This window comes from Branchiostoma belcheri, unplaced genomic scaffold, assembly GCF_001625305.1.
Source record: "Branchiostoma belcheri isolate BF01 breed outbred unplaced genomic scaffold, Haploidv18h27 scaffold122, whole genome shotgun sequence".
Classification (NCBI taxonomy): Eukaryota; Metazoa; Chordata; class Leptocardii; order Amphioxiformes; family Branchiostomatidae; genus Branchiostoma; species Branchiostoma belcheri.
Window position 1 is genome coordinate 422,154 of NW_017802625.1, and position 14,022 is coordinate 436,175.

The window sequence follows — 14,022 nt, forward strand, 5'->3', positions numbered from 1 at the left end:
TTTCGATCAGATTTGAATCAAATTTGACTGCCAACCACGCCTCTGGCACGTCTGCTGCTGATCTACTCCCAACCACCAGCCAACCAGCCCTCAACCATGTCCGAACCTCCCGTGTTCCCCCAATTTTTTTTTACACATTTTGAAACTTTCAGCTAACTCAACTGAACAGAAGTAGACCTGGCTGAACACCATTCGACCTTGCTCCAGACCTACTCCTAACCATGGTTGGGGGTGGGATGGGGGAGGTGTTGTGGCTAGTGTTCGGGAGGCCAAATTCGGCAATGTGTGACAGGTGATGAAAGTACGACATTGCCGTCCCTACAGTCGTAGTTCTGTGCGTGTCTGCCGACGCCGTTCGCACCATACTTCTCCAGGCGCACGACATGGGACTCACATCCGGGGAATACGCCTTCTTCGACATCGACTTGTTCCCTAGCGACGAGATCGGGTACGGCAGCTGGTCACGTGGGGATGGCAGAGACCGGGACGCTAAACAGGCATACCAGGTAATGCCGAGGTCACATTTCCAAACCGGGGCCCGGCCGGGCTGTTGCGATTAACGAAAAATCAACAATCTATAACAATGATATACGTATAGGTCCCATTATTGAATTTTTCAACTTTTTTGTGCTTTGTCGTCTTTCTCTTTTCGTTCCATAAGACGGCCCGACCGGGCCCTGGTTTGGAAATCTGTCCTCAACATAATATCAAAGGCACCCAATGCCTCAATTTTCTGGCCATTCTTTTCACAATGTAGTAAGCTGAATAAACCCTACCCCATAGCATACCGATATTGGTGTATTACTTTATTTTTTAGTATCTGTTTTATGTATTGTTTTTTGCACTTTCTTGTACTTTTTTTGTTGTGCAAACAAACAAACAAACAAACAAACAAAAAACATCTGTCCCCATTATTGTCTGATTTGTTTGCTTGTGTTTATTTGTGTGTAACTTTCATGTAGTATTATAATATCTTTGCTAGTTATTTTCTGTTCGATGACAGCGCTTATATATTAAGTGTATCACCTTCAGTTCATCGTCATCGCAGTCTTGTATTTTCTTTTATGTGCTTTAAGGCTACAGCAAGTAAATTTTATAGATAACATCCTCCACAGACTCCGAATCTAATGCGAGCAGGCGAAAAAAACAAGGCGGGCCAAAAAAAACAAGGTTCCTTCATCTAAAAATGTTAACTTAATCATTGCACAAATGGTTTTTATTCAGTGGGAACATCACACATACACAGCCAGCATCACATGTCACTGCGTCAAAGTAAGAAACAAAACATTAAATCAGACCCTTTTCTTGTCTCCTCTGTTGATAGTTATCTGCCATCCACCTTCGCAACAGACATCTTTGCCCATTTTCGGCATGTTGACCACTGTCAGAAAGCAACAAAATTTCTTGTTTTTTCCCAAAATCAGGCGAAAATTAAGGCACGCGCTGATGTCATCCATAAAAATTACTTGCTGTGGCCTAATAAAAAAAATTCCTTGCCGTGTTTCCCTCAGGCCCTGATGATCATCACCATGCAGACGCCAAACAGTACCAGTTACATCGACTTTTCTGAAAGGGTAAAGATGATGGCTAAACAGAACCACAACTACACGTACGGGCCAAAGTTGGTAAGCCATTTCGGCAGAGGCTTCTTATTAACGAATATGAATTTTCATCTTTTATTTTCATTCAATTCTTTTTGCAAAAGAATTGAAATATTTTGAGTGGAAAATCTCTGTGTGATTGTAGTTTACTTCAACTGTTTAACATTTACGGAATACAGTGCGATTTTACGAAATATCGTGCAATTTTACTAGTATACAGTGCAATTTTACGGAATACGGTACAATCGCATCAGTATACAGTGCAATTTTTATTGTATACAGTGCAATTGTACTAGTAGAATTGCACTGTATACTAATGCGATTGTACTGTATTCCTTAAAATTGCACTGTTTACTAATAGGATTGCACTGTATTCCATAAAATTGTACTGTATACTAATACGATTGCACTGTATTCCATACAATTGTACTGTATACTAATAAGATTGTACTGTATTCCGTAAAATTGCACTGTATTCCGGAAATTGCACTGTATAATCTGGCACCTTTGAGCTTTAAATCTTCCGACCATACCTTTGATGCTACTGCAGGTAAACGCTTTCGTGGGTGCCTTTCATGACGCCGTGCTCCTGTACTCTCTCGCCCTGAACGAGACTCTGGCAAACGGCGAGGACCCACGGGACGGCACCGCGATCACACAAAGGATGCGGAACCGATCATTTGAAGGCAATAAAACTCTTTTTATTCAATCATTAGACACTTCAAGTTTTGCAGAAGAAACTGTTTTATTAATTTTTATGAATTTTCATTAATATTAATTACTCTTTCATTTATTTTTTAAATTTTGATTAATTTTGATTAATTTTTATTAATTTTTATTAATTTTTGATTGATTTTTATTAATTTTTATTAATTTTGATTAATTTTTATTAATTTTATTAATTTTATTAATTTTTATTAATTTTTATTGATTTCTATTGATTTCTATTGATTTCTATTAATTTTTATTGATTTCTATTGATTTTATTAATTTTTTATTACTTTTATTAATTTTTATTACTTTTATTAATTTTTATTAATTTTATAAATCAATATTCATTTTTCTTTCATTGATTTCTATTAATTTTTATTATTTGTATTAATTTTTATTAATTTTACAAATTAATTTTCTATTAATTTCTATTAATTTCAAAAATTTTCTATTTCAACTTTATTTTTAGAAATAACCTACACTTTTGCTGACCTATTGGTGTTGGCCTCCATGGCTGCAGCTTCGCCCTGCGGTGACGCACAAACGATACATCTTGCTTCATGATGTAGTACATGTATATGTACTACATTATGAAACAATATGTGTATGTATGCTTGTGTATTTGCAGAAAGAGATTTATTACCGACCTTCAGAACAAAATTATGACATTCTGTGTATGGCAGAACAATGAAGAAAGTATTTCTAGCGTTTTTTAATAAAGCAATACAAATACAAATACAAGGACGAAGTGGGGCTGAATAACATAACTTTTTTATTGTACTCAGAGGGTATCGCAAACGATCCCCTGAGTACAAGACGGAGCCTGGCACTTTCAGAAAGGGCATTTCTAGCGTTGCATTCTATTCTGGCTAAAATTTTTAAATTCAAACTTCTTTGGACTATTTAGGACTCCATTTCTGTTTACAGCACATGAATGCTTTACGTACGTAAGGCACCAAAAATGTGGGATTCAACGAGGATGGCATTTTGACGCTGTTTACCGATTTAATAGTGGAGTGTCAAAATATCGAGGAAATATGCGCTCTTCTATGCCAGGCGAGGAAACTCAAGAATTTGATTATTGAAATGCTGATAACTGTACAAGACAATAATACTATCACTATGATTGCAGGGATATCCGGGAATGTGACTATGGACGAGAAAGGTGACCGGGAAAATGACTTCTCCCTGTTAGACATGGTGGACCCTGCAACAGGCAGTTTTCAGGTAAGTTTACATAGAAGAGGATGAAGAACTTTATTGCACGACAATTGTACAAGATACAATGTATGGCTATTGAACATAGAACAAAAATCCTGTGTACAAATTAGCCTGGGTACCATCCTTTATAGTTATGGAAGCGAGTGTGGGAGTACAAATAGAGGTATAGAATAAAACCTAACATCGATCCCCATTACAAAAACAAGAAGGTATAGCAGAAGCAATTGATATAGCGTATTCTTTCTCATAACAAAACAGTCTTTGATATATTCAATCATTTTTGCACTGTACGGATTGTTGCATCTGAAGATACATTCAAATTTGTCTGTAGCGTCTAGTCTCTTGAATTCTGTTGAACTTGATTTTAGAAATGTGAATGTCTTAAAGTTGCGATCTAAAACATCGTATCTGGAGCATTCTTTGGCAAAGTGAAATTCATCGTGTATATGGTACAATGTATGGCAACCGCTATTGAACATAGTGCAAAGTTGTATAGTATAAAACGTAACATGCTCTTTTATATATTTAGCGGTCTTTTACATATTTACATACATTTACATTGTGGAAGTTATTGCATTTTAAAGATATATTGAAATTTGTTTGTACCTTCGAGTCTCTTGAAATCCGTTGTAATTTACAATATTGTTTTTCAAGGTCTAAAACTCATCTGATTTTTCACCACTTTTTCTGATGTAATCCTCATATATGAATGAATGAACTTGATTGCTCGACAGTTGTACATGGTACAATGATATATATTAACATAGGAAAGCACCCTACTAGTCTTTTCCCTTACCTTTCCCTTATCCATTACCTAGATCGTAGCCAACTACCACCATGACCGCGGCAACCAGTTCGAAGACGTCCCCGGAGTGTCCATCCACTGGCCGGGCGGGGCCGTGCCTCTGGGCGTGCCGGTCTGTGGCTTCTTGAACGACAGTCCGGCCTGTCAACCCGACGGTATGATCTACCCCTTTTACTATCACTATAAATTTGCGTTGTAATGATGATGATAATAAACTTGATTGCACAACAATTGTACAAGGTACAAAGCATGACAACTACTGATACATCATAAGGCCACACTGATTTAATTTTATGGATGACATCCTCTGAAGAGTCCCAAACTTGTGCATGCGAGCGAATAAAAAAAATTCCAGCCCCCAAAAATGCAGCTAAACTACAAATACAAAGCCGGTATTTTGAACTTGCGGTAGTAGCGGTACATGACTGTTTTTGCGACAAGCCGGCACATGCTGGCCTGTGACATGTACGAGTCTACACTGTACTATACTGAGTTCTTGAGTTCCATGCAGCTTCGGCAGCCTGGATGCCGTCGTTCGTAGTTACCACCGGCTACCAGTTGACACTAGCCAATATTATGCATTTGCTTTGCAAATGTTACATTTTTAGTTCAACTTACGTCGTGAAGAAATGACCAGAAAATTGACTTAAGTTACATAATTGCAGCTTTAAATGCAAAATATTCTGCATTCCTACTATATTCTGCTGCCCATCGCTGGTGATGCACCGCCATTGCTCTTGCTCTTCTGACCTGTTCCATGTTCCTTCAGGCCGTCTCGGTACCATAGCTGTGGTGGGAATCTCTCTATCCTGCCTCGTGGTGTTGGTGGCTATTCTGTCCTACTTTTCTTACAGGTACCTTTAAAGCTCTACATTTCGCTCCAAGAATTAGCAATTTTACCGCATGCATGTGTTTCGTTTCAGCGAGCAACCGAATGTCGTGACGTATCGGATAGAGCATTGGGTTTGATATATGGTGACAGACATTTTTTTTCTTTGTGACCACCATTTTCTACATATGGCAAATATAGGCATTGTTTTTGCTATCTCGCCGTGGTACACCATTTACTTTCTTTGTCCTTAGATAGGTGGGCTATCTACAGGTGAATTAGTTACCTCCGTGAAAAATGGAGGTATTGTCTTTATTTTCTCTTTTCTCTCTTTTCTCTTTTCTCTTTTCTCTCTTTTTTCTCTCTTTTCTCTCTCTTTTCTCTCTCTTCTCTCTCTTCTCTCTCTCTTCTCTCTCTCTTCTCTCTCTTTTCTTTCTCTTTTCTCTCTCTCTTCTCTCTCTCTCTCTCTACATCTTGCAGCGCTCGCTGTTTTCACAGGAGTTTTTTTCACTGTGTTGTTGTCGTTGCACGATAAAGAAGGACTGGTAGACACCATGGTGAATGAGAAGAGGGCACAATCACTAGTTCATGTCTGGGAGGTCTGAGATCTCCGAATTCTTGTTTGTAACTTTTTCGTCCCCTCCTTCACCACCTCCAGAAAATGGAAGCTGGAGGTGGAACTAACCAGCATGTTGTGGAGAGTGAAGTGGGAAGATATCGTGTTCAACATCAGCAGCACCAGTAGGAGGAACAGCTGCCTGAGCCTGGGCAGCTCACGGGTGGGTCACTCTGGTTTTCTCCCTGCCCACAAGTACAACTTTTACCTCCAAGAAAAATGGAGGTATTGTTTTTGTTCTATCTTGGGTACAGTTTGTTCCAGAGGAGAAAGTCATTAATCACATGAATTAAACATAGAAGTGGGTCGATACAAGAAAATACCAAATGATCAAAGGTTCTGTCCATTTTGTCCAAACATGATTGAAAATGAGCACCATTTTATAATGGATTGTACACTCTACAATGATGAGCACCTATTTCTGTCTGGTAAGTAGGCGTGGTTGGCATCAATATTGAACTCAAAAGTCTATTCGATTCGTATAGAAAGACAGTTATAGCCTAAATCTGGTCAGACTGCTCAAGAACGTCAGCCAACCTTGGTTTGGTCGGCTAGTTTTTTTTGACAATTCTGAAGTGGCAGGGCTTACGCTTAAGTCTACGTTAAATGCCAGACGATATGGATTATGCAAAAGTTGACATTCACGTGTACGCTTTGTGGCATTTAGTAACAGCTACATTGTGAAGCAAAGTGCTAGGATTTTAAAGCAGTTCATGTTCAGTTTCAGTACCTCATTATTTGCCTGCAAACTACAATTTGACGCTTGGCCGGGAAAAGAATCGTTATCATGTGAAACCAGGGAACCTTATTTTTTGGAAAACAACAAGTGCAAATGAATTATGAGGTCAAGTTTAAACTGTAATTTCTAACACAAAAAAATGGACTTTACAACTCCAGTTTAGACTGTACAACTCCAGTCTTTGTCAAGGAATGAGCAATCCATCGCTTATGTGACGTCACGTTATGCAGATGACACACGTGACTCGGTGGACAGTGGATCATATGTAGCAGAAGTCTGTGGCGCCCCCCGTCTTTGTTGAGGGTCGGCTGTAATGTCTGGCATATGCATAACGCGACGTCATAGAGAAGCGGCGGATTGTTCAGTACATGGAGACAGACTGGAGTTGTGCAGTCGAAAATTTGGTAAGTCCAATTCCTTGGGTGGAAAATTACAAAGTTTAACTTGCCCCATCATGACTTCTAATATCACAGGTGAGCTTTCAAGATAAGTGAAATCGATGTTGCTAAGATCGATGTGGCAAGGATTTTCAGTCAACAGGTCAAGCAATTATTACCTATGGACGCCTGTCTATGAACAAAATACCTTTAATGCACGTTTAAGCTCTTACAAGCTAAGTATAGGTCATGTATAAAACAGAGGTAACTTACTAAAATGTGAACTACTATTTACAGGTTCAACTTCTCGCTTCTTAAGGCAGTTGTAGATGAATCAACATATGGAGCTAATGATACATGGGCTGTCTGGTTTCATAAGGAGTTCGAATTTTCTGTTCTATCTTTTAATGTCTAAAGCTGGGAAACTCATCTTGTATACGAGTATAGAGGATATCTCTCTCATTCTTATATGCACCATTTACAACCAAATGACACTCGTCCTAAAATTCTATCTAAATACAAAATTGGCAAATTCTTTGTTGCAGAGGAATGCGGTTATGCCTAATGCGTGTCATTTTGTGTGAACTAATCCGGAGTTTTGTGATGGCTGTTCTGTGTCGAATGTTTGTACTTTTGAGATAGCGCGTAAGTCACCCGTGGCAAAATGCGATTTGCGGTCTGTCTCGTCTGAAATGTCACGCTATGCTGAAACGTTCTCAAATCTTACCAGGGATCAATTTTGAGGTCGCCTAATTCTCTCAGGAAGTCGACAGACGGCCAGCATCAGATCTTCACCAAAGTCGGCTACTATAAGGTAAGTGACTATCAGTAAGATTCTTCCTAGACCCATGTAACATATTATTAAAATCATCTTTGTACAAAATGCCGAATGTCCTTTACCAAATGCCAAATACTACCCCCCCCGAGGAAACGTTTACAGTCCGTTGTATAAGTTGTATGTTTTATTTCGTGTAACTGTAAGGCCTTGTTGATTTGATTATATGGATGCCATCCACGCGGGCATGAGTTTTCGTCCATTTCCAAAAAAATTCGACCATACTGTAAATCGTACAAATCAGCTACAAAATGAGAAAATATATGCATTATATTGCAAAAAAAAAATATTGAAAACGATGCTAATGTCGTGGAATTTCAGAATCAATTCCAAAAGAAAATGTGAAGAAATTAAGAGTCTATAATTCGCCATGCCATACTCTGTGTGTTTAGTAATTTATTTAACCTTCATGACCACGTAGATTTCATAATGAAGAAATTGTTTTTGCCAAACTTTTTTTATTCGCGCGCTCGCATTCGTTCTGGGGCATGGCCAGAGATGTCATCCATATAATCGAATCAACATGGCCTAAATCCCATGTATGGGGAGCCCCACAGAGATTACATTCAACGAAAAGCAGACGACTAGCAGTATCTTTTACGGTGTGGTAGTATCTTTTACGGTTTTCCCTATCACGTTGTTTCTCAACTATACCACATGTTGTGTAATAAAATAGATATCTCACAGGTAATACACCATCGCTAGCCTGGAAATGTGGCAATTTCTGGTTTTTCTCACCCAATACAATTTCAGGGTGGAAAATTGGATCTTCTGGTCTTCATTTGGATCTTCATTCTTTGTTAATGTAATATAGGGTTAATGACCCGCCCGTGTATACGATGTCATAATTCATGGTCGTTACCTATATCCACCGAATAAACGACCGAGTCCGCGAAGCGATGTCACTGACGAAATGTGGCCGCTTGTTTTCAATGGTAGGCTTGTTCTAAGTACTTATTGGTGATGCCAAAATAAAGAGACGCCTCAGCTTGTTTTAGGGTTATTTCAAACGCTTCAAGTATGAAGTGATGACGAAAATGTGCTACGAAATGGCAGTAAATGTTAGTAAATATTAGACAAATTTCCTCATCAAGAATAATTTTTATTTTGCCGCCCTGAAGTTGCATTGGATGCCTTTAAATGCGAGTGAAACTTGCAAGTTATTGTAGTACAATGACTGAAATTGCCAATGTTTAAACCAGAAGACAGTGCAATAGCAAACGGTACTATGTATGTTTCGAAGTACCTGACTGTTTTTTCTGTATCTTCAAATAATACCCATTCGCAAATTACTTCCAGGGAAACTTCATAGCAGTGAAGGTCGTATCCCGGAAAAGAGTTGACCTCGGTCGGAAAACACTATTGGAACTAAAACACGTGAGCATCCATGTCTCCTTGTCCCTCGGTGTGACTGAAACACGTGAGCATCCATGTCTCCTTGTCCCTCGGTGTGACTGAAACACGTGAGCATGCATGTCTCCTTGTCCCTCGGTGTGACTGAAACACGTGAGCATCCATGTCTCCTTGTCCCTCGGTGTGACTGAAACACGTGAGTAACAAACATGTCTCCTTGTCCCTCGGTGTGACTGAAACACGTGAGAAACAAACATGTCTGCTTGTCCCTCGGTGTGACTGAAACACGTGAGTAACAATGAAACACGTGAGTAACAAACATGTCTCCTTGTCCCTCGGTGTGACTGAAACACGTGAGTAACAATGAAACACGTGAGTAACAAACATGTCTGCTTGTCCCTCGGTGTGACTGAAACACGTGAGAAACAAACATGGCTGCTTGTCCCTCGGTGTGACTGAAACACGTGAGTAACAAACATGTCTGCTTGTCCCTCGGTGTGACTGAAAATGAAACACGTGGGCATACATGTTTTCTATGAGACTAGACCACACTACTTTGAGGAAGGCCTTTTTTTAACTTGTATTGTGTAGAATATGATAAAATGATTGTGATTGTGATCACTTTTTCTTAAGCTCGTAGCGTTACGTTTAACAACGTTTGCTTTTAACATGATGTCAGAAATTGTCAAATTGTCATTATTCGTTGTGATCATCATACGTTATATCACTTCGCGGAGGTCTTGAATCTCAAAATTCTTGTTTCTTTAAAAAAATATTCCGAGTTAGATGCGAGATCTACAGCACGACCACGTGACGAGGCTAGTCGGTGCCTGTATCGACCCACCGAACGTCTGCATCCTTACGGAGTACTGCCCCAAGGGTAGCTTACAGGTAATTAATTATGCTCATTATGTTAATCGATTCCTTATGTTTACCGGCCGAAGGAGGAATAGAAAACATACTGTTTTTGCTATGTTTCTTCTTCCTCTTCTTTTTCTTCCTCTTCTCCTAACCAATAAGGTCAATGGCCTGGGCCAAAAGTCTGTCACCATGGTAACTGGTGAGCAGCTCAATATATTACTTATGAATGTGTTTGAGTAGCAATAAGCAGAGACGTAGTTTATTGGGCTATATCATTATGCATTTGAAATAAAATGGGGGTTGTCTTCCATCTTGCTTGACACGCAACAACCTATAATACCTATTTACATTAGAGCCGTAGAAGAAAGGACCTGTTTGAAGAGGCCAACAAGTTCCAACCTAATTTCTCCATGTTTACAGACAAAAAGAAAACCACTGTGCTCTTAACATCACCAAACCCGCAAATTATAGAAAAAAGGGGATCATTCGTCTTCTACTGTCTCGGAAAAAGAAGTCGGACACAACAAGTTAGTAGTTAGTGTCAAATTGTAGACTTAAGTAGCCATATGCTATATCAAATGTTATCCATTGTCATTATGTTTATCGAAGGAAAACATATTGTTTTTGCTAAGTTTCTTCTTCTTCTTCCTCTCCAAACAGTGACCTCTGACCTGACCAATGACATAATTTGTTGACGTCTGTCACCATGGTGACTGGTGTTAGGTTACATAATGTTGCAATTTCATGGTCTGCTCTGCTCTTGTCACCATATAATAGTAGTAGTACATGTATGCGAATGTGTTTGAGTAAAAATTAACAGAGCAGACCATACCTGAAGGTAAACATTATGCATTTGCTTTGCAAATGTTACTTTTCTAGTTCCTTTTGTTTTCCTGTTACATGTACTTGTAATTAGCCTCCAGGCAAGAACATGCAATAAACATTCAATTATATTATATTATATTATATTATATTATATTATATTATATTATATTATATTATATTATATTATATTATATTATATTGAAATAATTTCCTTTAAGTTACTTTTGTTTCGTCTATTCGCTCACGTATCACGCAATGCAAAAGGAATCACATCAAAATACATACGTTCATGAAAAAATAGTTATGATAAACTTCCTGGTTCAGCCAAATATAAAACAACTAATTACTTCAAACATATGGAACCCGACTCAAAAGTGGTTCCGAAGTGTGAAATCAATTAATTCTCACTGATCGTGCGTTCTGAAGCTCCCAGTTATTATATCTATCCTTTCATTACGTGTCAAATATAAGTATGCTTCAGTCGCGCCGAGGATTTAAAGCCTAATCAGCTTGCGTGTCTGTCAATGTGTTTTTCAGGATATACTGGAGAACGATTCGATTAAGCTGGATTGGATGTTCCGGTACTCACTCATGCACGACATCACCAAGGTAAGCTACGGGATTCTGTAATGATGTTGAGTTGGGCCACTGCAAGTAAATTTATGGATGACATACTCCGCAGACTCCAAATCTAATGCGGGCGGGTACAAAAAAAGATGGTCTCTAAAAACAAGGTTCCTACATTCTGAAATTTTGACTCAATCATTGTACAAATGGTTTTGATTCAGTGAGAACATCACATATACACAGGCAACATCACACATCACTGCATCAAAGTATAAGAAACACAACATTAAATCAGAGCCTTGTCTTGTCTCCTCTCTTCATAGTTATCTGCCATCAACCTTCCGGCATGGCAACAGACCTCTTTGCCCATTTTCGGCATGTTGACCACTGTCAGAAGGCAACAAAATTTCTTGTTTTTTTTCCAGAATCAGGCGAAAATTAATGCGCGCGCTGATGTCATCCATAAAAATTATTTGCTGTGGCCTTACCGGCACATATCGTGTTTGAATTGGGGATCGTAATAGCTGCAATTTCGCCGTCGGAAATACACTGTTTTACTAAGTATGTTGAAGCAATCGCCATCACTAACTGCGGCGTTGGACAGTTACATAATATAGTACATGATTAAAGACATCCGATGCAATTTCGTTCAGTGTGGCAATTACCAAAAAAATTCTGGCTGAGGAAATTGGTCTAATTTTGACATTTTCTGCCACTTCTGAGCACACATGTTCTTCATCATGTAATACTCGAAGCTTTTTGAAATATCACAAAACAAGCTGTGTGAGGCTTTTTAACTACGTATATATATCGCCCATAGATAGCTCAAAAAGTCTCAAATAGCTACAATTAACCTAATCTTTAAGAAGGCGTATTGGACCATATCTGGCTAATGGATACTGTCTGGCCAATTTGATACTGTCTTTTGCCACCCTAGGATCAGCTTGGAGATTAGCTACAATCAGCCCATAATACAATTCCGTCAGCGACATCGCATTTTTGCCTGACAGATATAATTGTGCTACGGTATAGGATTGATTCAACTTACAAAAATAAGAATAATGATCTGAAAATGGACTGCAAATTCAGTCTTGCCGCCCTGAAATTGCACTGGATGCCTTTAATACTTGAAACTAGTTGAGACTGATTATTCATTGTGAATCCCTCGTATTTCTGCCAGTACGTTTCGCCAGCCGCAGTAACTTCAAGTTGTTGTTTTCATGTTTTTGGAAATTGATTCATTTCCTCGAGAATGGTTTCAAAGGGGCTTACTTCAAGGATGTGGCTGCGGTTTATTGCATCTTAATTAAATCTTCTGAGTATTCGCTATCACATGGAGCACTCATCGTAACAATATGGTCGTTTCCGTCTCGTAAACGGTAGTTGCAATTTGAAACGGTCGATGAACACACAAGAACGTATCTTCTTTGGGAGTGGGGGCAAAAAATATAAAACTTGTTAAAAAAGCCATACTAGTATTTCAATGGCAAATGTTCGACAGCAACGTTCAAAATAATAACATTAGTAATAATACATGAATTAGTAAAGAAAATATAGCACAAGCTTGGATTCGAAGCCAGGTCAAATATCCTAATCATAAACCCCTATCCTCTACACCACGAATCATTACGGAGTTGACAGAGAATGCTGATGAGCTTGCCTTTCTGTGATGATCTTTTATCTTTCTTTCTTTCTTGACATATCAACATTGCAGACATAACATGCAGACATGAATGGCGTTGATATTAACAAGATTAAAAATTAGCACATATATATATATATACACACACAATCAACTTTATTGCTCAACAACTGTAGCTGGTAGTGTATGGAAAAGAAACAACAATGGTACATACACAAACTAATACGAAAATATGATTCTAACGAGCTAATCTATTGTGTTTTCTTAGGAAGAGTATTATAACATTCTGCAATTCAGGGTATATATCAGCTATTTACAACATGGTGTCGCTTTTGTAGTGATTCAAATATGAATACACATGAACTGTACATATGGCATCGACCCTTTCAAATGGCAACGGCTATATACGAGACGGAAACTAGCGTAACCAATGTCATAGGGAGGCCAAAGTGAAAGTTAAAAACCGGGGGCATTTTCATTGCATCTTCAACAAGAAAATTGGAATTTGTGCTACAATCAGACATTGCCAATGATCTCATCAGTTCACTTATAATTAGTGACCTATAGATGGTGCAAGCTTGATAGATGTGGGAAGCTAAAACCATTCAAGTCGAAAACGTTGGAACCCATCCGGATATTTAGAAGTAACCTGTGAACTTTTCTCTGCTCACCAGGGCATGGCGTACATCCACGACAGCGAGATCCACTCACACGGCTCCCTGAAGTCCTCTAACTGCGTGGTGGACAGCCGCTTCGTGCTGAAGGTCACCGACTTCGGCCTGCACTCTCTCCGGGAGGAGGACTCGGCTAGGGACAGGGACTCGCACGCCTTTTACGCAAGTAATGTCCACTGTCACACATTCTAAAGCTCACGAACACCAACCGACCAAGGTTGGCTGGAGCTCCTGTCACACATTCAGAACCTTTCCCCGAACACCAGCCGACCAAGGTTGGCTGAAGCCCCTGTCACACATTCAGAACCTTTCCCGAACACCAACCGACCAAGGTTGGCTGAAGCCCCTGTCACACATTCAGAACCT

At 39.1% G+C, this 14,022-nt stretch overlaps 1 protein-coding gene across 1 annotated transcript in view; it reads left to right on the top strand.

The window, feature by feature from the left end:
- The window catches only part of LOC109463099 (atrial natriuretic peptide receptor 1-like), a 65,026-nt gene that overhangs the window by 30,676 nt on the left and 20,328 nt on the right, over nt 1–14,022 (top strand). Inside the window, exons 5-13 of the mRNA XM_019759812.1 lie at nt 3,445–3,539; nt 4,352–4,493; nt 5,108–5,192; nt 5,826–5,946; nt 7,630–7,713; nt 9,034–9,111; nt 9,874–9,978; nt 11,311–11,382; nt 13,657–13,822. Coding sequence (XP_019615371.1) covers nt 3,445–3,539; nt 4,352–4,493; nt 5,108–5,192; nt 5,826–5,946; nt 7,630–7,713; nt 9,034–9,111; nt 9,874–9,978; nt 11,311–11,382; nt 13,657–13,822 — 948 coding nt within the window. The remainder of the gene's footprint in view (nt 1–3,444; nt 3,540–4,351; nt 4,494–5,107; nt 5,193–5,825; nt 5,947–7,629; nt 7,714–9,033; nt 9,112–9,873; nt 9,979–11,310; nt 11,383–13,656; nt 13,823–14,022) is intronic.